Source organism: Diadema antillarum, unplaced genomic scaffold (genome assembly GCF_040938485.1).
Source record: "Diadema antillarum isolate AM-2024a unplaced genomic scaffold, OU_Dant_1.0 scf00000039, whole genome shotgun sequence".
Lineage (NCBI taxonomy): Eukaryota > Metazoa > Echinodermata > Echinoidea > Diadematoida > Diadematidae > Diadema > Diadema antillarum.
Window position 1 is genome coordinate 2,449,625 of NW_027270928.1, and position 27,397 is coordinate 2,477,021.

The 27,397-nt window shown below is 39.0% G+C and overlaps 1 protein-coding gene across 1 annotated transcript; it reads right to left on the bottom strand.

Annotated features, from left to right (window-relative positions):
- Window positions 1–500: 500 nt before the first annotated feature.
- On the bottom strand, window positions 501–27,397 carry LOC139711013 (arylsulfatase B-like). The gene is made up of 10 exons (XM_071622934.1): window positions 27,386–27,397; window positions 26,667–26,730; window positions 21,937–21,956; window positions 21,381–21,584; window positions 9,640–9,826; window positions 7,298–7,482; window positions 5,051–5,261; window positions 4,095–4,353; window positions 1,732–1,910; window positions 501–775 (listed from the first exon to the last, which is right to left on the bottom strand). The coding sequence occupies exons 1-10, from the start codon at window positions 27,395–27,397 to the stop codon at window positions 501–503; spliced, it is 1,596 nt and encodes a 531-aa protein (XP_071479035.1).

Sequence of the window (27,397 nt, forward strand, 5' to 3'; positions counted from 1 at the left end):
TAGAAACAAAAACGTTCAGTGTTGGTGCCATGGTGACAATGATCACACAATAGTTTTATTTGTGTTATTGCCATTATTGTTCATACGCTTACAGTTTTAAGATATTCTGTTGTTGTGTGCATAATATCGTAGTTCTTGATCAAATAGCTCGTTAGATTGTCTCGTGCAAGTAGACGAAGACAACATATCAAGATTAAACAACAGGATTGAATGTCCATTAGTTTGTAGCTCAAGCACATGATCCGATGGCGATCATCTTTGAGGACAGACAATGATCAAAACGTGAGTCGTGAGACCGTCTAGTCTTCCAATCATCCATCCCTCCTGGCTGCGATTCAATCTTCTCTCCACAGAATACCAAGTAACGAATTGTGTCTTGGGCTTGCTTGATTTGGTTAGATTCAGGAGACAAATATGCATTCAGTTTCCAGTGCTACTGCTGGTATTTAGGTACGTAATGACTTTTCCATGTCACCAGAGCACTTCATTGGTAAACTGCGTCAAACATCCATCCAAGGAACCCATGCTCCTCCGTGATGCTCAGGGCTCCCTCTCCCGTCTTTCTCCCCCATGTACATGGGTCTCACTGCAGTATTCTGGTAGTCCTGAAGTCTCTTCAACAGGCGATAAACTGTTTTCTTGTGATAGCGCGCCACGTTTTGTCTCTCGTTGGGATCGCGGTGTATGTTGTAGAGGCGCACGGGGGTGCTCCACCGAATTGCATTGGTCTCGGTCGGCAGACCAGATTCTTTAGGTGGCTCCCAGTAATCTTCGTCTATATAATGTACAATGGGGATGAAAACGTTACTTGCAAGTGAACATACGTTATACATGACGCCCATGCTCATACTACGCTCTAAGTTCGTAGTTCCCCCATTTGCGGTATATATATATGTCTATAACATATAACAGCAATAATTAGTTTCTGCTCGGAGTCCTAAAAAAGTATAGATTCACAACAGTAGGTCAATATAAAAACTCCATTAGAGGCGTGAATTTGACGAATTTTCGCCCATAGGGCTTTGTCAAGTCAATACATATTATTATCAAATTCGTCAAATTCACGTCTCTAATGGAGTTTTTATAATGACCTACTGTTGTGAATATATATATATATATATATATATATATATATATATATATATCACATGAAATATAAATTATATTCCAATCGGCCGTGAGTGTTACCTGTGGCATCAAGACAACTGACAGAATTTAAAGTTGCGAGTGTTGGAACGACACCGAGAAAACGAATAATAAACACATCGGAGTAATAGCATGAATATTAGATGGCTTTGTTGTACATGTCCCAGAAACATCAAAGGTGAATCAAAATCAATAATGATAGACAGACTCAATTAAGCTTTTGAGATTTGCATCTCAATTGCACTTGTGAAATGTTTTTTAAAGGACAAAGTTGCAAACGTCAGCCCAAAACCCATTTGGGCATCTATTTCATTAGCCACGAAATGGGGTAAGACCTATTATTATTGGAATACAAAGTTAAATCAAATGTGTGTATAGAGGAATCCTGGAGAATGCTAATGTCTCACGGCGTGGAAAAGGATTAGATGTGCATGTTTACTTCTTGACGTTGAATACTCTGAAATTATTAAAAGTTAAATACAGACGAATGACACGTGACGAACAAAATATCATATAACGCACACAATAATATTATTGTTATTATTGTTATTCTTGATATTGTTTAGACGAAGTCAAGGAACTCACGAGGTAATCCCGTAGAGAGCTTCCAGTTGCCCACTCGTATCGATGCTCTGATAGTTGCGTTGAAAGGAAGGTTTTCCAGTTTGCCGAAGTGCCGCTCATTTTCGCTGGTCCAAGCAGCCGGGACGTACACAGGGTCAATGTTGTGAAGTATTTCTTTCCTCTTGGATTGTACGCCTTTCCTAAGGAAGCAAGAACGGTAAAATACGGTTTTAATGGCGACAATGTCAAAACTAAAGTATTGTGTCTTGACACGTGCGTTATACAAAGCTGTATTATGTAGTATTACCTTAAATTTTAATAGTATCAGAGACGTAAAGTTGAGCTCACCTAAATTTTACATGAGCAATGAAATTGTATCGTGATGAAAATTACCTACAAACTTTTTAAAAATAGACTGAGGCACTTATCATCAAAATCACGCTGCACGGACATTATTTTCATACCGTAAGCAAAGGGTCCTTTAAACATTTTGCTCATGTTGCTGCCCTTTCAAATTCGCTAAAGTCGCAGGGGATGTTTATACAATTCTTCAAAGCAGTTTCGATTAATCAAGAATTGAAGGGGAATTTACCCCAAACGTGTGAATTCAATAAATGCAGAAAATACATCAGTGCAGTTTGAGAAGAATTTGGGACGATTGGTTCAAAAGTTGGTTTTATTAATTCAATGTGTCGTCATGGTGCCGGATGGGAAGGCTACAGCAGTTCGTGGATGTGGAAACATACAACAATGTATAAAGAACATACAAAGAAAATTCCATATGTCCTCATATTCCGAGCATAATAAAGAACTCTTTACTTACATATCCTTCAGAGGTATAAAGGGAGAATAATATTGTATCCTGAACAAGCTATGGCATCAAATCGAGAGAATGCGTACTTTTACAGAATAATGACATTTCGTGGAAATTTGTTTATAATCATTTTCTTTACATTTTTGTACTATCATGACATCACGTTTTGTTGCAGCCCTCCTCTCCAAAAATGGCTATTTTTTGTCCCTCATTTTTTTTTTTTCATGGCGAGATTTCCACGGTAGTTGTGTTTGTCATACACGTCCTCGTTTGGTGTCAGTCTTGATACCACACTCTACTGGCCATCCCTGAAATCGTCAGTGTAAAAGTTGGTCAAACAGAAATCCTGTTTTTTAGTGGAAGCGATCGTGCGAATATGTGTCTGTATTATCTGTGATGAAGGACCTTGACATGTATGTGCCTTGAAGATGATAAGGACCGTAACGATATATACCCTCTGACAAGCAAAAATGCGTTACAGTGAAAAGCAATTTAACACCAATGTCTCATCAATATCAAACAGTGAAAAATAGGGATATCACTGACAATTATAAGTGACATGTATATTAGATGAGGCGAAGTCTCCCCATGACCTGCACACAGGTCTTTCGTAGATTTCCTGCTTTGAAACCGTATAAAACAGGATAGATTGCAATAGCATCCTTAATATCAAATTATCGAAGAGTCGTAATAAATACTGCGCATAGCAATACTGAACAACTGGCCCGACTAAAATGATGTGAATAAGAGGGCATATTCGTTGGACGTATTGGATGTATTTAGAAAGCTGTGAATACATGAAGACTTTTAATATAAACCTGTATTCAATCACCTGTCATTTGATATCATCAAGCGCGTAGAGACTGAAGTGACAAGAGCTGTATGTAAATGTGGCTGTATTATCATATTCTTATTTCGTAATGATGGCCTTTGTGGGCGAGGTTGCATGCAGTTGCTAAATCATTAACCACTAAGAGGAATTTGACTGCTGCACACAGTCGACTAATCCATGTTTTCTATTTCTGATTTCCATACCAGATAATGGCACTAGACATTCCCAGCCGGAAAATTATATTCTTAAAGTAAATTGACTCTTGATTGACCTTTGACCTATCATCACTAGGATAGCATGTACATGAATATAACTGCAAAATCTATTTTTATCATGTCGACGGACTGGCATATCGCAGGTCACTCTTATAGCTGACGTAATGACTTGGAATGAAAATCTTTACGGAGGGGCAAGGTACTTTGATATTAGATTGGCACTGAAGTTTGAAATTTTCATCGAAATATTAACCCTTAATTCCTACCTTTCAAACCAAGTCGAATTACCACTGAACTTTTCTGGATTACATTACAGCTGAAATAGCCAAGAAAATTCATATATTTACAAGTATGACAGAAATTTTGAACTACCGACAGTAAATGCAAATACCGCAGAGTGACGACCACATTTATATATGATGATTTAGATAAAGAAAGATACACACACAAAAAAAAAATGAAGCTCGCTAAAGAGAAAACAAAATGCACGGAGGACTGCAGCCTCCCTGACCACAAATCCAACCTTATAGTCTTCCACTGGTTGACACCATCGAGAGGCTTTCTAGTCACCAGCTTCCCACCGGCGATACCTTTGACAATGGTAGGGAACCAGTCACTGACGTGGATGAGTTCGCGGTTGACTGTGCCTCTCATATCGTAGGGTATTAATGGGCTGTGAACGAAACCCACACCACGAATGCCACCTTCCCAGAGGGTACTTTTACCACCCCTGAGGGGCCAGTTGTTACCCACTGATCTCGGCTTGGGTCTTCCACCATTGTCTGTCGATAAAACAATCATTGTACATGTTTATTTCTGTCTCCATGTTATTGGCATATCATACATTCATCTGCTGGAAACATCGAGGTAAACAACAAAAATGCTACTAATGAGAAACAAAAGTTACTCGACCCACATTGGATGATAATATCAAATGTAATAGGATCAGTATATTAACGTGGATCTCGGACAGTCAAAAAAAAAAGGCGACGTGGGTCCAAGTACATAAATGTACATGTATGTTTTTGTGTATGCACTTGCGTATATATTTCTATCATTTTAGTCTTTATTTCTATTTTTGTCATTTAGTCAAAAGTGTTTTAAATATCATAACTCGATTTTCCTTAAACTTTCACTGACATTTGACTGATGTGCTCAACTAATGTTGCTGATTTCATTCAATCCACATTGCTCTTTAGGTTTTGGTTTCCTTTAAAACTAGATAAACATTAGGATAATGAATAGCTTCTCTTCTTATACGTATTTTTCCTCTGTGTTGTGCTTCATTTGCATCCAACTCGCGTGTTGAGAGTCTGCAATAAGTGAACGAGGTAATACAGTCGATACCATGGTGATAGATATTTTCATTGATGTTATATACTCGCATTATTATTTATGTAATGTTCTCTCGTTTTCAATAGTCAGGAAGAAAGCTAATGGGCTATAAGGGGCCAGGATGAAAACAAGACAAGCGTGTACCTGTTGTGAATATTATAACACTGTTGTCATAGAGACCGTTATACTTGAGCGCCTCTGTTATGTTCTTTACTGCTTCATCCAGGATGTTGACAAGCCCGGCGTATCTCCTTCGTTTTGAATTCTGGATGATGTCATTGTAAGGGTCCGTGTAATCATGAGGAGGATTCAGAGGCGTGTGCACTGCTTCGAACGATATGAAGAGAAATAAAGGCTGGCGAAGAGGAGAGGGGTAGAAGGTATAACAACAACATTGTTAGAGTCATTTCGACATGGTGCATAGAATAGGTTTCATTGCCAAACAATAGTTATGCAATATTATTACTCTAATTACTTCACGACTGCTGCACGACACAGTGTATAAATTCATGCATAAACCTTCACGAATCCTCAGTGTTTGGATGTTATGTGCACTATTCTTCTTGGAGTCATCAGGATGAAACTCAAGGTTCATTGATCCTCCATAGCATAACCTGTGAGTACTATATCAATAAAAACCCATGCAAGTCAACTGATTTCGGTCACAGCTACAATTGTACTTTCGAGATCATGTTCTTATTCATCCTCAATTAATTTCCCAGATGCGTAAGAACGGCTGTAAAAGTGACAGAATGATTCGTTCAAGACGTGTAAGTTTACATCAGTATAAGCAAAATTGTCTAATACACCTATTTTTCGTAGGCGAAATGCTAAACATTGTGTTTCCTGTGTATCACTTCTTTTTCTTATTCCAATATTCAAGTGCGAGATGTAACATTCCTCTTTTAATCGTTGTGAACGATGAAATATTCTGATTTCTTTGTTAGCAGTTATCTTATTTTATAATGTAAAAGAAAAGGATGAGTGTCGTCGTGTTCTTAGAAAATCATAGAGTTAAACCTATGTCAAAGGTCACCATAATTTCTCATGATACGCCTTCTCTGATAGGAAAGCGCACAGACAGTACGTCACGCCTGGAAAATTTGAACTATGGCACTTTTAGCCGTTCTGATGGTTTTATTACATGGCAGCTGTATTGGCCAACCTGTTAAGTCAGCAGTGCTTGAAACCTGGTAAACTTCGGTATGTACCCATACAGTTTCGGTTCATGCTCCTTTTCACATATGTGATTCCGAAACCTTTCTCAAACAGCCGATCACATGATAGACTGCATCCCGGAATCTCCTCAAGCAGAGTTTAAGCTGAACTGATGCAAAGTTTAAGTTGAACTACAGATGCAAAAATGTATTTCGATTTGTTGCTCCGTCAAAATAAATGCGGTGTTGCTTTACACGAATATGTGCAATGCATAGCACAACAAACGAACAAATAGAAATGTCTGGTGACATTGTCATATCCTCTGCCAGAAACGAATGCCAGAAACGAATGCTGCGCAAAAGTAGTATCAGTTTGACCGTGTGTTTCACTCTGACTCCGACTATATTATTGCCTGCGCACAATTTGTGTGAAAAATATTCTTAGATTCTACCTTTGAGAAAGACGGCAGTGGGACATCTCACCCCATAATGTTGCTTGTGGGAGTCAATGCTACTCACATTTCTCTCTTCAGTTGACATGAATGTAACGTAACAAAGTGGGGATCAAGGGTATGAAAATATCTAGAGGCATTTCAAAACTTCCATGCATTTAGACAGCAAACACAGACCTTTAAAGTGGTTCCCTAGTTACAATCGTATTCAATTAAGGGCTTTTTACACTTGTAAATTTTTGCTTAGCCCCGGACCAACGGTGGGGCTAAGGGGGGGGGGGGGGGGCCTTAGCCCCACCGTTGGTACGGGACTATCCTTAGCCCACTTTCTGTTTACACTCGTTTTTGCCAAAGTGGGCTAGCCCCACCGATAGTACGGTACTATCTGGCCCTGCAAAATAGCAGGGGTTAGCACCGCAATTGCGGTGCCAAGCAAGTGAGTGTAAACAGAACGAAAAAATAATCCTGGGCTAAGCGACGGAGACGAAGTCCGACCCTCACTGACCAATCAGAAACGAGGTAATCAAGTGCTGCCGGTGCGTGCGTGTACGTGTACAGTACACAGCGTAATTATGAATATTCATGTGGTTTGGAAAGTCCGGGGCTAAGAAATACGAGTGTAAAAAGGTCAGTTTTCTCCTTAACCCCGGACAAGAGATAGTACGGGACTAATTGGCGAGTGTAAAAAGCTGAAAAAACTGGTACGGGACTAACGATAGTCCTGGGTCAGAGAAAGTCCGGGGTTAAGAAACACAAGTGTAAAAAGCCCTTATGGATCCTACCTTATTCCGCGGTTGCTTTCTGATAAGCTGTCTGGCTCTGTTGGTATAGAGAATGGTTGAAAAAGTGCCCTCGTGCTTCCAGTACAGCCTTTCATTGAAGTACATGGACTTGCCCATCACAGCCTTGTTGTCAAAGAAGGATGTCTTGTTGTGCGACCAATGGTCAGCTGATCCCATAATGTTGCCTGTCAGTTTGTAGAAGTCAATTGAATTGAAGCTCAATCAGAATGTTCCAATGTACCTCCACAAGTAATCATGTCTTACTAAAGAATACTATATATTTCGGAAAAGAGATCGTTGGCGTTATAACAGCATAACATGTCATATTAAACTAACCCTTTGAATCTTATTCGTTTCTGGACTTCACGACTCGTCGAAATCAATATCATTGCTGATACTGCCTGGACACCGAAAATTGTCTTGCAATGAAACATAGTACTCATGATTTTTACTTTTACGTTTCCTCTTTATCACTATCAAAACAAAATTACTATACGGTTACAGAGTAAAATAACCAAAATCAAGATCAACATGGTTTGTATAATATTATGAGGGTAATGAAATATCATCAGTAGCGCGGTTGTGTGTTTGTTTTGTGTTTGTGTGCAAGTACACTTAAAGGAAACCAAAACCCAAAAAGAAATGTGGACTGAGTGAAAGCAGCAGCAACATTAATAGAGCACATCAGTGAAAATTTAGGGAAAATTGGACAATTGACGCAAAATTATGAATTTTTAAAGTTTGGGTGTTGAAACCACTAGATAAGGAGACTACTTGAGTTTATGACAATATGTGTGGACAACAATATAAAGAAAATATAAAGAAAATCCAACATGCTTTCACTTTTCTAGCGTAAAAATGGAAGAACACTTGACTAACCGCTTTCAGAGAGCAGGGGTATAATTACTACCCCTAACATACGTCAGTATCAAGTAATTTTCATGAAAAATACATTTTTGTGGAATTCTCTTTATATTTTCTTTTTGTTTTTTATTGTTGCCCAAACATGATGTCATGAACTCTAGTAGTCTCCTTATACAGTCATTACAACACCAAAACTTTAAAAATTAATAACTTTTGCACCGATTGTCTGATTTTCCTCAAATTTTCACTGATGTGTTCTACTAATGATGCTGCCTTCACTCAATCCACATGTTGCCCTTTGGGTTTTGGTTTCCTATAATTCGGTGATGCATTTAGAGCACCACATCTCCAACACAATCCGAGCCGATTCAGTCTGTCGCGTTCGCTATTCTTGCTGCTGACGTGAGCCAGTGCGTGTCTATCGAAGCAGTACGACATAAGACGGGAATCGTGCTGTGTTTTAGCAGGGAGGTGAGAGGAAACCCTCCCTGGTTTTAGGCAGGCAGGCGGAGTGAGAAAATTAGAAGTATCATCCAGGGTTGCTTGCCTCATTGAAAGGGCGATTTTCACACTACAATAATCATATTTTAAAGAAAGGATCCATAGTCGTAAAACCTCCCGGTGCACAAACATGCACTCTTTATGATTATTTTCTGGACCAAACTGCTCTCTGATTGGCATTCCTGAAGATAATTATTTTCCTGAAAACAGCTGAATGATAATGATGATGATAATGATAAAGTAATAATGATGATAATAATAACGGAAACTCGTCGTTGAAATATTTCTGTTTTCCGACCATTTTCGTCATCATTTCATTTAATCCTCAAAATGAGGTGTGTTTTTTTTTTTTGTGTGTATATGTTTGTTTCACTTAGAATCAATTTCGTCAGTTTCACTCAAACCCGTCCTCTGTATATGTATCTACTTTTTTTTTCTTTCACAGCACTCACTCTCTCACTTCAAGCTAACCATTCAAAAGACTCACACAAATGATTACAAATCAGGCTTACCATTAAAACAAATGCTCATATAACACTTGACGAATTCGATCTTCCATTCTTAATCGCTAGAGAGGCAGAGACGAATTTCAGTGACAGCTGACAAATATAAATGCTTAATTTTCAAAATTAAATGAAAAAGTAACAAACAAATCATGAATGACAAGTTTACGAAATTAAACCTCGGATTTTAACGCAGTCGGATCAGCTCCTCCGGACGAAATGGAAGGGAAAATTTGATAAAATCCAATGAAAAGGTAACTAAATCTTGTTCAATTCCATTTAAGTTCCATCATAGTTACAAGATACAGGCCCCCTCCCCCCCCCCCCCCCCCCCGTGGATTTTTGTTTCCCCTGCCTTGTTTGTTTTGTTTGTTTCATTCTTTATTTCTTTCAAGACAAATTATCTTAATTATTTCTTATCTTCTTACAAAAGGGATACATTCCTTTATTCATCTGTGGAATTTCAAAACTCACCGAAGAAGGAATCGAATCCTCGCCGCGAGGGCAAGCAGTCTTTCCAGGCGTACCCAAGGTGCCACTTGCCCACTATATGAGTAGAATAGCCGAGCTTCTTGAGAGCTTGAGCTAGTGTCGTTTCGTCCAGTGGTAGACAGCACGGTCTGCCTGGGAAGAGGTTCACGTGCTGCATCCCTGTATGGATCTTGAAACAACATGCAACAAGTGTGTGAGAAAGTGATACAAAGATCAGCGAAAACACGTCGTCCTATACACCAGTAATGTCACCCAATGAGGGGTGTTCTCGGCATCCAGTGATATCTTCCTCGTGACAACTGTTACTGTCTTTACTATGCATAAATTCCTTTTTGGTGTCATTCCTAATCGTAGGAATGTATCTTGACAGAGTAATACCCCAGTGTCTAATGAAGTGAACAGCGACACAGTGAACGCTGCAGAGGGACAGATGGTGGACACATTGGTAACCAAATTTACCAAATGACAATCACTGGACAATAGATATCAGCTCATTCGTTACAACTTAACTACTGTATCACATTTTCATTCTTTGATTTTAATCACTTCTTAATTTCTGTTCATTTCTTTTCTTTGCACACAGCTAAGTTACTAATCAACAATCAATCATCTTCATCCCCGCCCCCATCCCCAAACTACGGATAACTCATCCTCATCTGATGACCGACAGTGATCACTGCACTTTCAATTCAATTCGCGTTTATTTCATTCAAACAGATAAAAAACATTCAGACAAAGTATATAAATAAATTCAAGTTGACAATAAAAAATGTAACAGAATGTGGAGACAGCAAGAAAAACAAAGTTTTATAAGCAGCTGCCACCATAACAAAAGCATTTATAATAAAAGTCATATTAAATTTTACAAATAAATATGCATAGATATTAAAACCAAAGAGATTGAAAATACATATTCAACAATATACACATAGAGACAAGAACAAACAAACAACAAACACAGAGTAATACCCGAATGTGTAGATTACTTTTCTTTTCCCAATAAGAATAATTTAAATCTTCGTTTAAAAACATTTAAAGATGGACTCATTTTAATTGACTGTGGCAAGTTATTCCAAATTAGAGGTCCTCTATACAAAACAGAATGTAAACCAACATTGTTCTATTAAGAGGTAAATGATAATTCAGAGGATTTCTCAAACAATACGAATGAATAGCACTATTTAACTGAAACAAGGAAGAAAGACTTGGGGGAATACAATTTTTAAAACATAAATACATAAATACTTTCTGGGAAACTGCTACCTATAATCTACAAACGGTATGTCTGTCAATCCCCCACGTTCGAGTTGCACCAAACACTTTAAATTGCATGAAGTTCACTCAGGCCTTTAACACCTTTATTCTCCTAGATGGCAAGAGCTATACAGAAGTGAGTTAGGTATATCTTAACAGAATATAACGGCAAGATGGCAAGACCAATTGGTGATACATTTGATCCTGCGACAATTGATTGCTTCGGTGTTGTTTTCTCCAAGGACTTTGGGTTAGGGTCAGAGTTGTGATAGGGTTTTAGCTTTAGTCTGATATGAGGATTAGGATTAAGGTTAGGGTTATGTTTGTGGGTAGAATTATATGTTTGGCTTAGCGTACAGAATTTCCTCGGGAGATATTTTCGTAGGAGCAAATGTCATGGAACCTGACCAATTATCTATTTCAAAATGCGATCTTTTCATGATCTGAAAATCAATATTTGCGGTGGCAGCAATCGCTTTGACAAACATTCACGCTGGTCACGTGATCCGTCGTTAATCAACCTCCTTCCCCATCATGACATTTTGACACGCATTGAGCAGGTGTATGTGAGTTCTTCCCGATTTTCAAACAAACAGAATTCCGTGCTTATTTGGGTTTTCTTGGTTGAACGATCGCTGTTGTGTAGAACTTGAGCAACAAAATATGTAACGCGTCGACAGTATGTCTGTTTCGCCGTTACCATGGTGATGAGCGGAAGCCGCAAGGGACATCCGCTCATGCACTGCGCTTGAGAAATCTTCCGAAGGAGTATCGACTGGAGTAAATACACAGGAACTATGTGAAATAAAGAAATTACAAAAGATACCCCAAATGCATCATTCTTGTGAAAACTTTAGCAAGACAAAAACCCAGGCATGCACACGCATGATACATAAGCTGAATACCTATATGGCAAACGGACATCGAACTACAAGTGTACAATGTATTCCGAATGCGACCATTCAAACACAATCATATAGGAAGACACACTCTACACCACGTGTTCCTCCCCCGCACGAGACCAGCCTATAACCTTGATCATGAACTATTCACCTCTCATTAGGTGAAAGTAACCGTATACAAGTGTCTCCATTTAGCCACCCGTGTTTGTGGGTTGCTATTCTGTTTGTTTTTATGCACTAAGGTCACATGTGTGTTCTGTGTGTACCCGGCGCAGCCATAGAAACAGCTCAAGTTAATCAAAGGTCTGTCCATTTTGTTTCCTATTGTGCTGTACCGTATATCAGCATACACTGTATTCTATTTCGTTTTATGTCACAGAAGGTACATCAAACATGACTCATGAATTAAACTCCATAGATTGAATCAAGTCTCGTTGATAGTTTAGATTGTCGAGAGAAAACAACAGAACCCATCGTTCTTCTGGACCGTGACAAACAGCCAAGTTAGTAATCGAGATACACTTCGTACAATGATGTCATGCATAAAAATGTCCCTAATGACAATAGTGCCATAACAGCCCACTGTGCTTCCGCAAGCTGAGTATAGGCAGGGGGTGAAGGGGAAATAGTGGGGGAAAGTCGGGACATGAAGACTGCAGATTAACGAAGGGATCATAGGGACAGATATTGAATCGCATGTTCGTAATCAAAAGTGATTGCCTCAGCTGTCGCCGAGGTGGATGACTAGTGGTCCTCACCAAAACAAGGGAGACGGGGGAGCATCCATCTCCGTGCCCACACCAATGCCTTTAAAATTGCTTAATCATCTGCAAGATTGCGATATAATAGCCACGATTGCAATAGATTCCTTGACTTTAATTATGTCCATGTATAATCATTACAGGATATCGTTATATTTTGTACATCTCATTGCCATCTGTATTTTGCAACTGTTTAAATCTCGTCTTTTCTTTGCTCAAAACAGTAAATGAAAAGGGAAAGTACCAAATATACTAAAGTGCGTCTGGTTTCGTCGGTTGTTATGTTGTGAGATATCTTGTGGTTTGAGTGTATTGCAACAGAAGAATGTCCCAAAAGAAATCTCGAAAATCCACAAGAAATCAATTACTCATAAATCCCGGGATTACCATGATCAGAATAAACAAAATATGTTCATACTACAGTTATACTTGCCTTTGAAAAGAGACAGGGCACTTGTGGGATGGTGACTGAAGGTTCCTTTGGGACTTGTTTTCTGGATGGATTGTGGAAATATATGGAGCGTATATATCTCTTGTCGGTTGGGTGAGATTCAATTTTGCTGGGTAAGCAACATGCTTTTATGAATGTCACTATGCAAACACAGCCTGGAGAAGATAAAAGCTCTCAGTTTATTAGTTGTAGTTGTTTTGTTTTTAATGTTGTGCCAAGAAAACCGAGAGGGGCGAGGGCGAGAGAGACTTTGTGAAGAGCCTTCTGTAGTACATGTATGATGGGAAAGGGAACTGCTTTGTCAGGTAGTTTATTTAAGCTTCTCAGTCCTGGGAATGACATTGTATGCCTTTAATTTCGTAGTCAGACCGGAAGAAATCAATGTTCGTTTTTCGCTGTTGTGAAGTGGTAAACGGTACTCCGGAATGAGCCAGTTCCAATATTTGTATGGGCAACATCTTGAACAGGTCCTCTTTGTGTCGAAAGTTAATGTTTTTGATTTGTAGTTGTGGAATAGCAAAACGCATCTTTCTCATCGTTGACGCCTGTCCTTGCTGTCTTGATAAGCATTTTTTTTCTTTTTTTTTTAAATGACACAGAAATTGATTTATAATGCAGGCATCACCCTGCCATTATACACTCATTAACATTCCCCTTAAGAAACTTGCTAAAATAATCTCCAGGTTCAGTGATGACGAAATGTTTCTGAATTCTTCCACCAGTTGCCTTGCGATAAACATGTTGACACGATGGATGTATACATTGTCGTTCCTCACTTGGCTGTCGTTATTCCTAGAATCGATTATGACTTGCATCTGCGATCTGTAAAAGGACTCTGCGATACAGTGCATGGGCTTCACATGAACGCTAACCCGATTTACTGGTAGCCACTTTTATTTGATGTCTGATCATTTCAAGATTTAAAAGGTAATGGCCAAGATAAGAGCCTCCTTTTCTCACGCATTCAAAAGTTCAACGACATTGTGGCGCGTCGCACAAAAATACTTAAAAACTATAGTAATGGAAGCGACGATAGGAAGGCGAAGAAATACCAAATGTTTCTTTCGAAAGTCATCTAAGCATCATTAACTAGATGGGATAAACAATGACCGTGGTCTAATTTCATTGGGACATGCCCATATCGTTGTTATTTGAAGTTTGAAGTCGATTTACACTAAGTACAAATTACGCCGTCTTCCATAGACTACTTTAGCACACATGACCTGATTTCTTCTTCGTATGACTATCTTCTAGAAACAACATTTACCAACCAAACAACCAATGAGATACGGCTATGAATTGAAACAGTGTCAAAAGCCAATTCGAAGTGTATTCAGAGTAGGCATTCGCTTCTTCATTTCCCGTGAAAGGCACTCACAGTGGTCAAACGATGTTACTATTGCATCTTATGCCCTTCTGTCTGACCCTACACACGCAACCTTATTCTGAAAAAAAAAATAAGAAGAAAGAAGAGCAACTTCAGATTCACAGAGGCTCTGTACGTATTTCCCCCTTTATACGGGCATTCTGCGGGAGATGGGTACAGGGGCCTATTGGGAGACACATCACCTCGTCAGAGGGGTTAATTCACTCAATCTCGTGTCCTTCATCTCTCCTACCAAGAGTGAAAACACGTCTTGTGATACTGAAGCAACTTCATATTCTGGGCCCGAGTGAGCTACCGAATGACATCTCTGGCGGCTATCCGATCTGTAGCCAGTGCGAAGAGCAGTTTTGCCTCTTTCTGAAAGAAGGCGCACAGACGAGACAACGAAAGCTTGCAGTCTGTGACTATACAACTACAGGTGAAACCTTATAAAAAAAAACTAAATGATTACAGGTCTCATACCGGTTGGTTATTTACCATACAGTCTTGTGTTGACAATTTGGAATAAATAAAACAAATCTGTAAGAAACAGCAACGATTCAACTTGTTCCATGTTATGTCTGTTATAGGAACAAAATTCTTTGACCTCAACACTTAATTTTTTAAAAGTGCGTTTCCCAGGTCAAACTCCTCTCAACAGCCTGTTAAGGAAGACGACAATTCTGAATACAAAAAAAAAAAACAGGAACAAGTGAGAACGCGTGAATTGAAAATCTTCACCGAAACAAACAATATATACCACTTCAACTAAAGAAACTCATGTTTACTGTTTAGATGCGATACATTAAAATATTTTTGTAAAGAAATTTACCGGAATCAACCACATCTAGATGCTACCATTTTGGTAGTCCTCTGATTTCCTCCACTCCCTCTTATTTCTATGGTTCATTTGAAATATGGGTCGGAGAGGACCAATTTGATGCAAGTGTGAGACTTTCATAAAGTAAAATAACATGGATATTCTGATAGATGACCGAAATAAATGTAGGTTAGCATTAGGGATATTCCGGGAGAGGTGCATCAACAGATCAATGAATAGACTTTTAAAGGGCAATCCTGGATCAGAAATGACCGGGTTTCAAACAAATGCAAACAATTTGCGAAACTTTTTATCAAAATCAGATTGAAAATAAGGAAGACACGAAAAGCTAAAAATAAACTTCTTCTTCTTCTTTTTTTTTTTGCAAAACAGCTCTTGAGAAGTTGATAGGAATATACAAATGCGAAATTCTCCATTCATCGTGTACAAAAACAGACGAAAATTGAAATTGAAATTTTTTGCTATAAAAGTGCAATACATAATCATTGCCATTTCTTGCTGAATATCTTCAAATTAATGATCAGTCTGTTATTACTAGTAATTGAGTCTGGGACATCAGTGAAAAAAAAAGAACAAACAACCACACCTATAGAAATTTCAAGATTTTGTGCACAAACTGTATGGCAAGTTGTGATGCAATGACATCTAATTTGCATATTTATGCTGGCCCTTCCAGAAGTGCTTTGTAAATAATTACAAAACTTAAGAACCCCAAAACGTCCCAAAGTTTCATTTAGATTTAGATCAAATTTTTACTGTCGTCCACATAAAACATTCTCTTTCTTTTCAGACTAACTTTGAACTGGTCAGGAAATGTCCCGTAAAAGGAAAGAAAAATTGAGATAACAGGCGGAAAAACTGTCCCTTCGCAACAGCTGACAACATAGGGTCTCCCTTCATAAGATTGAAAATTAAGGAGGTGGGTTCTATCTGTCTTCCTCCATTGTGTGTCTCTACACCTATCTATTATTTTGCTGTTGGCCAGAGTTCTAGCGTCGTCGTCACTGAAGACTTGCGGTCCATTTCAGCATAGGTCCATGATTTCAGGAAGCAGTTAAGACACAACATTACATATTCTCACACATCGGATGTAGTTGGACTCTCTGACTCATTTTGGCTGAGATTGTTCCCAGACAACTTCCTCCTCTGCGTAGCTGCTGGTGCTTGGTGCTAGACTGAATGGTCGATTGGAACTGTCAGATGGTAGTCGAATCCAGAAACGATGACGTCAAACATTACCAAGGTTCACAATTTCGTGTTCCCGTGCCTTCAAACCATGTCATGATATGATGTCATACTGTTATTCCTATAACGTTCGTGTCTTTCGAGAATCACTGAAAAAGTTCCCTAGCCAGCACTGTCATCTTAGTCTACATCAGCAGATTTATTTTCTTCTTTTCGTCTTCTTTTCCTTCTTTTTTTTTAAAGCACCTCACGTTTTCCTCTTGATTTAAACATCGTCTTCAAATTCCCCCATTCTTTCAAACTAAGTGATATTGATTTATATGTTGTTATTGGTGTAACATCAGTACTAACGAATCATTTCAATATTTCAATTTTCAAAGGGCATGACTACAAAAATGCACAATCACTGCCGAGGCAGACATCACTGAACAGAATAATTTGATTATCATTCAATTTTCAATGCTGCCTGGAAACACCCCAAGGGAGACAATTATCATGCTCCTACCTTGCCAAGAAGAGATCACCGGGAAAACTAACAACTTCACACAGAGAATACCTTTAGAGCGAATGATCTAGCATTAAAATCATGATCTAACAATAACAAATCATTTTTTTTTCCTGGAGTGGTTTGAATCCTACATGGAAAATACATGAGCATGGCAATCACGCGAATGAACACAGAATATGTCAAACTAGCCTAATCATATTTCCTGATTAAACACAAGGGCTTCAATCTTTCACTCCTACGATGTCATGTGTCCCTCAACTGTAACTTTCTAAAGGCACAGAATGTCTGTGATGAAAAACATTTTTTTATCTTAATCCTCAAATCCAAACAAATAATCTTTAAAGAATACCCCCGCCACAAACGCTCACACACACACACACACACACACACACACACACACACACACACACACACACACACCAGCTTTGTCAGCGTTTGTAATTGAGTGTCTGATTCCTAGTGAATGACTACCATTCTCAAAGGCTGTCAAGATGATCCAAACTCGACTTTTTCTAAGGAGAAAATCACGCAAAAATTGCAGAATTCAGTTTTTTTTTAATTTGTCATCTACTTGATTATAGACTTCTCGTAATCCTACTGTAAGAAGGGCAGTATATCGTGATATTATATCTGTCACCACTTCATTTACTGCTGTTTATTTTGTCATTGTTGATCAGCGCTATCCTCCTCGTTAAAATAAGTGAAGACGTTAAAACGCGGAATAGGGGTTATTTTGCATTTGTCCTGAATATTGATCTTTTCTTACCCTTTTAATTGAAAATTTCCCAAATGTGGTCAAATAAAACTGTGTAACAGATAGTTAAATTTCTATTCTAAAAATGTAAAAGCTCTCTCTTGTAGGAGGGAGTATCCCGCTCTCAACGCTCTCCCACCCCACCCCCTCTCGGGTCGGTCGCTGCGCTTAGATAAAATTCAAATAATTCGATCTGTAAAGTGTAAATGAACAAAATCCCCTCTTGTTGGCGGAGATCCCTTCCAGACCTCCTCCGGTTCGGTCGCTGCACTCAGATCTTAGATTTCAAATCTTTATTGACCAGTAGATGAAGAATACTCAGGCAACACTGACTTAATTTAGTTAGTTTGGGGCCATTTTTTTACATCTTCAGCAACTCAAATCAAAGAAGGATGATGCTGAACTTGGTATATAGATAACAGGTACGAACAATGATTTAGTATAGGCACGAAGAAGATAAGACTTGTCTTCAACCCTGATCTATTATGTGTCAAACCAAAGTATTAAAGGTGAAAATTGATTTAATTTTATGTTTAAAAAATACACCCCTCCTAGGCCGAACCCCCGCAACTGTCCACTATTCCGAATTTAAAAAACTGGTTCACGTTTTTGCCTCTGTTTGTCAGAAGGGAAGAGTATAAGAACAAGGAGAGACTCCCTCAATAGTATAAAGAAATGAAGCACATGTCCCCGTTCTATCACATGCGTCTTGATAATTATGATAGGCGTGAATACGAATGAACTATGAATGGTGTGCATGTACCATTTCTATTCTAAAGTAACACAACTTTTTACAGTCTTATACGTGTAAAAAAAAAAACAATGAGAGCTTGTATACTAGTAACCTGATGTGATTTTCTTCGTGCGATCTAGAATACTAGTAGTATCAAACTCAACAGATATCGTGGAACACATATATACACATAACACGTATACACACACACACACCCACACACACACACACATACACACACACACATACACACACACACACAATGCACACATACACACACACAAATTAGAGAGGATGCACGCAAGGAGATCGCGCAGTTCATGGATATAAGAAAAGAGATGGGTGCTGTGGAGCTGTTCGGAGCATACCACCAGGTTAGGGCAGTGACCTTTGCGAAATCGATATAAACGTTACTTTTTAAGAAAGAAAAGGAGAGAATTTACACAGGTCAGTGAATCTATACAGTCAGATATAGGGCAGTAAAAGCCAAGATAAAAGGGACAATTTTGTAATATAATATAGCGTACTACAATGTTGTCAATGGAAGTGATATCTGGTATATGATTTTTCACGCAGGTACTGATTTGAAATCACAATTATTCTCCATTGCGTAGGAAATCAACGCGATGCCTGCATTCTCAGTTCAGACTGAAATCTATTGTTAGAATGAAAACGTCTTGGAAAGAGTGTATTGCGCTGTAGGCTTACTCCCCCGCTTTCCCAAGGTGTTACCCCTGACGGATTCTGTTTTCCTAACTTCGGTTAAAACTGTGGTGAAATAATCCTCAACAAGAGCAGAAATTCGTACTCCCTGTAGCGATGCGTTACTTCCCTGTGCCATGACATACGGGAAACACTTCGATTACTTCGATACACATAGCTAAAATGACGCCAATACCTCAATCCCCACGAGAGAGAGGTTTTCCTCACTAAAAGTAGCTCATGTAGAATGCAGCGTTGACATTTATAACTGCTGACCTGGACCTGACTCACTGTCATGTAAAATCCAAGGGAATTTGGAATCAGAGTTTTTTTAACTTATTGAATAGAATTTGGATCTACTTAGCAGACAACGAAATGTTCAAGTTCAAGTTCAAATTTATGTTTTTCTTAATTTTGTTACTCATTATGACACGTATTTTGTTAATTTACGTTTGGGCAATTATCACAAATCTGTTCTGCTCATACATTGTTTATAAATTTCTCTGTTTATTTGATGGACATGAAAATAACTTTGAACTTAAACTTGAACGAGATGACTCTTTATATATCTTCTCATCAAATCAACTATGTGGCTGACAGTGCGATACTGGTAATCTGCTTACTAAACAACCATTTCTTCCACTTTCCGATGGGTGTGCACAGTAATGGGTTGACTTTTCGCTGGCAGTATCCGGTCGCAGATACTCCTCGTCCCAGAAACACCGCAAATGTATTTTTCAACATTGAACTCACATCGTTATGATGTTACTGTCTAGACATACTACCTTCATTGTCCCCTCAAGGAAGCACATAAAACTAAAAACTTACAATTATTGACGAAAGTTTTAGAGGGCGTTGCATTTTCAAATTAGACGATTTCGTCGCCTTGTAGAAAGGTGAGTCGGGTAAATGATGTTGCTGAAAACTATGAACTTTCATTGAATCATTCTGGCAAATGACACGACAAACTAATAACACACCTATCACAGCGTAGTCCAATTTGGTGTCTTTGAGACTTGAGTCTCTATACCGGTACCATTCCATACTTCTCAAGGAAGAAATATAAAGAAATCCCACCCATTGGATTGTCACATCGTATCAACTGATAAACCTAAATTGATCGTGATGGCGTGTCGTCTGTAATTTTCAATCCTTGATAAACTCACATGGAGATCACCTCCCTGTGTCGCCATAAATACCCTGGTGGGTTGAACATGCTACCGGATGAGCTCGACGCACCGCATGATTCGAAGGAATAATCTGTTGGCATTTTGTTTACTTATTTATTTAATTTTTTTAGTTCAGAGTATTACCCATCACTATATTCCGTCTTAACAGCCAACCCCCCACCCCGAAAAGCCCGTCAACGAAACACCTTACACACACGCACGCGCACATACACGCACAGATGATAAAAGCGTCGTGTTTTGTTATGTTTTTGACAGTATACACGCATTGCACTGTTCATCCCTGTCTGAAACTTCCTGAAAAACAACCCCACCTCCCCCCCCCCCCCCCCCCCCTCCCCGACAGTATACAGCTCTTTGGTGCCCAAGGGAATTTCTGGCAGGCATATAACATGGAACCGCAGACGTCCATAATAATCACATATATTCTACCCGGGGGTGTTTGGAAATAGAAAAAGAAAGTCGTGTAGGTTATGGTAAACTTGACATTGGCAAGATCAAGCATGGCCTGCGGCAATGAGATTGTCTGCTGTCAATGACACGCAGAAAGTTGTTTGGTCAGGTTACAGATAAGTCTTTAGAACGGAGTGACGCCAGCGGACCAGCAATACTGAACACAAGATTCCATCATTGGAAGCATTTCTTTTTCTTTTTTCCTTTTTAACATCTATTTCCTCTCTGTCGGGGAATAGTATCATCCCTTTCAAATTCATTTCAAACAACATCTAGACGTTAAACTGGTCATTTCAATGTCCCACGTTGTGCTAGGATGTGAGTTCACGCCTACCAATGAATGCGCTGTTAGTAGCCATTTCATCACTATGATGCTTGATCATAGTACATGTACATGCCATACAAGGAATACCTTGTCCTTGTATTTGAAGAACCTGTCAATGTTTAGTATTGCATGGCTAATGGTGGCAGAAATAATGATTAGTTGAAATGAATCGGCAATTATTTCATTTTAATCAACTTCGTGCAAGTCTTCGTGCAAGTCACTTCTGGATTGGCTTGTCTGATATAGTGATTGTGCGGTTTATTTCGCTGTATTATAAGACTGTCGAAAATAATCCGCTCACCTGGTAACGACCGGTAAGAAGCTGGCTTCGAGTGGGCGTACAAACTGGCTGCACGTAATAGTTCTCCAATCTCACTCCGCTGTATGCCAACGCATCAATATTTGGACTTGATATAACCGCCCGATTATATTTACCATGGTAACCAACATCATTGAATCCGAGGTCGTCTGCAACAATAAGGATGACATTAGGAGGTTGGGTGTTCTTATGCTCCTTAGGTACTTTCTTCTCCTCTTTCACAGTTCCATATGTACCGGTCAGCTGTATAGTATCCGTTCGAGTGTCCCAGGAGACCCCAGCTCGCATGACAATTTGATCGCCTCTTCTTGTAGGTTTTGATGTTTTTCCATTATGAACCGGAGTTCGTTTTGCATTGGTTCTCGCTCTACCAGCAGCACGATTTGCATCCACGCCATGCTGGTCCAGATGGTGTAGACACAGGAGTATAACAACAGTGGCTGCATGGCAGCACGCTCGAATTTTAAGCCACATGCTTCGTGTTGTTGATGCTAAATAAGAAAAAAAAAACTGCGAAGAAAGTCCTGTCAGCAGAAACACCGGCAAAGAGAGCCGGCGGATGAACTTGGCATGAGACCGGGGAAGCGGGGTATCACACGACGAGGTCTACACGTCGAGTATCTAGACCATCCCGCGTTTCAAAAATACATGAACGGTCCGACGTATATTCTGAATACGTCTCGGCCGAGGTGAAATGTGATTATATATCTGATGGAGAAAGATTAGCTCATGCGCTGTCGCAGTTCGGTTCTTGTGCTATATCGGCCTGTAGTTCACCCGACCAACCTCCGATCGGGATTCCCAGCACAGCAGACACATATGTCTCAGAGGAAAAAAGGTCGTCCCCCTCCACCAATTGCGCGGAATGAAGTCCTGACTGTCCTGAAACGATCTAAATCGTAAACTTCACCAATCGCGGTTTGTGCGCTGAGTGTTATAGTTCTGGGTAAACCCCGCGAGTGACTAATACGAGTCAAGCACGATTTCACTTTGAGAGCCAGTGGACAGATTTATCTAGCAATAGTAACGAAGTATGTTGAAGAGCGTTAGTAGTTATTATAATTGTTGGTTTTGCGAATGAATCAACAAGGCCTTGATTGCTTGAGTGATTGAGGTCGTTCCTAGCAAAGGGAGGTGTTCTATGAATAGAACGAAAGAGTCTTTTGTACAGTCAGGTAACTTAAAATTCAGTAAATATGATGTCATTACCCTAGAACCCTCAAACTTAACACGATGAGACAAAGATTATGAGTGGATCATTTTAGGGCATCGGAAAAAACAGTCAGAATTCATTTTTCTAGCTCTCCATAGCACACACACCACAACAGGGCATGCTGAATTGAACTGAAACAGGGGAGGCATTCCCTTTGATTATGGCAAAAACGTTGTCTATGATGGAAGGGAGTCATCCTATCATTGATTATACATGTAGGAAAACTGTGAATGCGCAGCATCATTTTAAGCAAAAACTGAGGCAGTCATGTTTTCTTCAATCATTTATGTTACGTGACGTCATCTGGGCACTAGAAAATACTAGTAGTAGTCTGGGCCAAGTGTTTTGACGTCACGTATACAGTCTGTAGATATCGACTAAGAAAAGTTCGAGGACCGAACAAACTTTCTCTGCTGTGTTCAACAAGTCTTCCGGGTTACATTGTGACCTGCATGATTTCCTCTCTGTCCAATGGAAGAAGAATTGCACCATTTGATTCAAATTTGTGGCAAAACAACACAAACGAAATGACAGCGCAGTTTCGGGCGAAGAATGAATACTGAACTGATCTCTTTCCAATATCAAAACCGGAAACAAATATTTGGCAAACATCACACGCGAGGATAGATGGAAGGTTTTTCATTTGCCTTCTTTGTGAGCGAACAGGCAAGCCAGGCATATTATTTCATGACAGCTTTGTTATCTAAGATTGAAACTTGAACTTGAACTTGAATGAGAATGTGAGAACTTATTGTCTGGAATCTACATTTCACCTGGCAAATATAACGTTGAATAGAAGGTCTTATACCCTGCAATACTGCGTTAACAAAACACTGTAAAGGAGAACCTTTTCCTCTATCTACAGCCTGTGACCTGATATTCAATTAAAATGGTACAAAAAGTTATCCTGATAAAAAAGTTACGTGATATTTAAGTTTCAAATGTTCTCACAAAACAAATTAGAAGAGCTCATGTCGTCACCTCCCAAGCTGTCTATTTAGAATATTATACATGGAAATGGATGTAGGTGCCTACCTATATTTGTATCAACTCTATAACCCTTCCAACTGAAACGACGTGTTCGTTGTAAGGTATCAACTACGACTTCACAATAGTGTGATGAAAAGGACGTTGCTGTTGTTGTTGTATGTTTTGTTATTTGTGTGTGTATGTGTGTGTGTGTTTTCTTTTTTTTTTCTTTTAATAGATTTCATCAAGACCATGCTGTCAAGATTGTATGCGGGTCAATTGAAGACTTTTGGGCATTGAAGTCATCTCCTCCTATACTGCATGTGTGGTTGTAACAGATACGAGTAGGCCTATTCGCTTATTGAATACATGCGAAATTTCAGAACAAACGAGTCCTCAACTTCTTCACCTCTGTCTCGTATATATGAACAAAACTGTACAACGCTTCTATTGATTCTGTGCCCTTTGTTGAAGAAAAAGTGGACATGAATTGGACTTTCAGATTACCCACCTGCATTTTCTGAACAGGTGATACAGCATGCGCACCAAACACAAGCTACTTCAGAATGTAGTTTTCTCTGGCGCGATGCTTGTGGAGATAAATTACTAACATCATGAACATCGTCACACTTGCTTTTCGAAGTTGTGTCTATCCGTGGATTTTTGAAATCATTGCGTTTTCTCTGTAAAGAAAGTTTGCTCTGGATTAGCAAGCTCCGTATTGTGGAAAAAGTGTATAAGCTATGCATAATCATTATAAAGAGTGCGTAGAAAATGTGGTCCTCTTTTCACCTTTGGTGTAATAAAACCTTGGCCCCAGAGCTCTTGGGCATCGCAGCTCTAAATAATACATCCCCCTAAAGAATCGATAAGCTTTATATTTTGTAGGGTCTCCTCATTTTCACCCCATCAAACTTTCTCGAATCCACAATCAAACATAACTCAAGGCACGTGTCCAGTACAAGAAATGTTTATATCACACCTCCCAGAGCCTCATCATCTGAATGATTTACGAGAATGTGACACAAACAGAAATAAAATAAAATAAACCATGTCAGCATCAACGTTTTCCAAGCATTCTGATACCGCCTCCCGGCCCTGGTGATGAACGATGTTTAGGTGATGTCGGGTCGTACCCGTAGAAAAGGAAGGGATAAACGACAATCCGAACTTGAAACCTAGTTCACTGACCCAAAGTAGCTTTTTTCCTCTAAGAAGTCGAAATCTTTCTCTGAATGCACCTCCATTCGTTCTTTTTCAAAGCTGCCACTTGTTTTTTTTTTCTCAGATCGAGTGACTAAAAAAATATGAATTGACAATCGAATGGGTAAAATGTCATCACGCAGGTGTGCCTTGACAAAGGTAAATAGGAGCAATTCTTCTTGAACAGCAAGTGATGTTTATAACATTCAGTCAAATGGGGCTACAAGGGACCGGGGAAGCAGTTATAATTGGTTCCTGCCGTAGAGAACATCTTTTGTACCTGCATACGTGAGTGAAGGTGAGTTGAGGAATATTGCAATGAGATGATCGAATGTCGTTTTGCCAAGTTTCAAGTCAGCGCAGCACATCAATGGCGACATGACACTGCTTTTGGAATCTATACAAAGATCGAATGAAAGGGGCATAGGTTTGTGCGCCAACGCATCATACAAACGAGAGAGAGAGAATGATGAATGAAAGGGCGAGACAAATGAAAAAAAAAAAGCAGGGACGTGAGGGTATGTATAAACGAAAAACTTTATCGCCGACGGGTAAGGTGAGAATAAATGGAAGCATTGACCCGCCAAGGCTGCTAAAGTGAACAAATAAAATCAACAAAATCTTATCGACGGGAATAAAAAAAAGCAGCGGGTCATGAAACTGGAAACGTCATTAAGCATGAACCGTATAGAATATTACTCTGGAAAAAAAAAGGTGAAGGATCGCTGCACCGATTCTAAGCATGCAATAAGACGATTGCACTGTATACCAGATTGACGAAAATCTGAGCCTCATGAAGGCCCAGATGACCAGAACAATAATGTGGATGTCAATAAACCGTATATAGTTTGGCAACTTGTTTTCTAACGAAAGCTTCCTTTCCTAGTGTCTCTCCATGATAGGGCATCATCGCCTCGGGTTTTTTTTTTTTCAAAAGTTTAAAAGAAATACTATACGAGATCTGTAGAGGGATACCATTTCGTCTTAACGGATTGACTATTCTCTGAATTGCCGACTGTTTTGAAACGTGACTCTGTCTGTGGGTTTAGCAAAGCAATCTCTCATTTAACCCTCTAGAGACCACCGCCTCAGACTGTCATAGAGTTTGCACGCAAATAATTTACCGATGGTATAAGCAGATTCTAGTAGTCAATCTACATCCTCTCTTTGACCTTGTAGAGCGAGAAGTGAAGGAGAATGGTGAGGTAGCAAGCACTCACTGGCAAGGGAAACTAGAAAAACTCGAGTCGCAGAGCAAAAACCTCCGCGAAGGCCAAAAGGTAATACGCTTCGGTGCTGAATTAAACTTATTTGACAGACCTGATAAAGAGGCGGTAATTTTTGTTTGCGCATTGTATATGAACTCTCTTTTAATCGACTGGATATATACTACAGGTATTTGAGGCTTAGGAAAAAAAAACAAGGTGAAGATCCTAACGTTTGTGCGAAACTGGGTGGAAATGGCATTTAAATTTCTGTTTCGGTATAGACGGAGGGGTGTTGCTCGTTATTCCGAAGGTTTCTTAATCCGAGAAATGAAATAAGCTTCGTTATTCCGAAACACACAAACTCCATATACTTAGAGGTTCGCTAATCCGAAAATGAAAAAGAGTTCGTAAATCCGAACATAATGTGGCGTTATTCCGAAGGTTCGTTAATCCAAAAATGAAATAAGGCTCGTTATTCCTTGAAAAGCCTTGAAAACACATCTTTTCAGTAGCAACTAGTTCGTAGCTGTAACATTTATCCAATTATACATAATATCGTACATGTTTTGAATTGATTGTAAGCGCTTTGGGCCTTGTGGGAAAAGCGCACTATAGATAATGATAATAATAATAATAATAATGATAATAATAATAATAACAATAATAATAATAATAATAATAACAATAATAATAATAATAATAATAATAATAATAATAATAATAATATTCCGAAGGTTCCCTATTCCGAAACTGAAATAAGGTTCGTTATTTCCGAATCCCGAGGGTTGTTAGTCCGAAAAAGAAATTAGGGTCGTCATTCCGAAGGTTGGTTAGTCCGAAAACGAAATAAAGTTTGTTGATCCAGAAAAAAAAAATGAAATAGGTTCGTTAATTCAAAGACTGAATGATCTGTGGCAATAATTTAAGTGACCTCTTATGATAACTGTTTCTACTTCATGCATGGCTCATCCTGATGATATGTGAAAGAGTTGAAGGATGCCATGGGAGGAGGGAGGGGGAAAATACTTATTTTTTAATCAATAACAATTACAGGTTACGATTGTATTCCAGTTCGCCAATGAGTATGTATACATTTGTAATCATATAATGTGTATTTGTGTGTGTTTATGTATGTCTCTTCACGTTTATGTATGGGTGTGTTTGTGCGTGTCTTCATCGGGTAATATCATCCAAGTTTTGTGATAATAATGTTGTATTTTGTCACTAAATTTAATATGGTTTATTTCATTTTCGAATCAACGAACTTTTTTTTTTCATTTTCGGATTAACGAACCTTCGCAATATCGAACCTTATTTCATTTTTCGATTAACGAACCTTCTGCATTACAAACCTTATTTCGTGTTTAGATAAACGAACCTTCGGAATAACGAACCTTATATTCCAT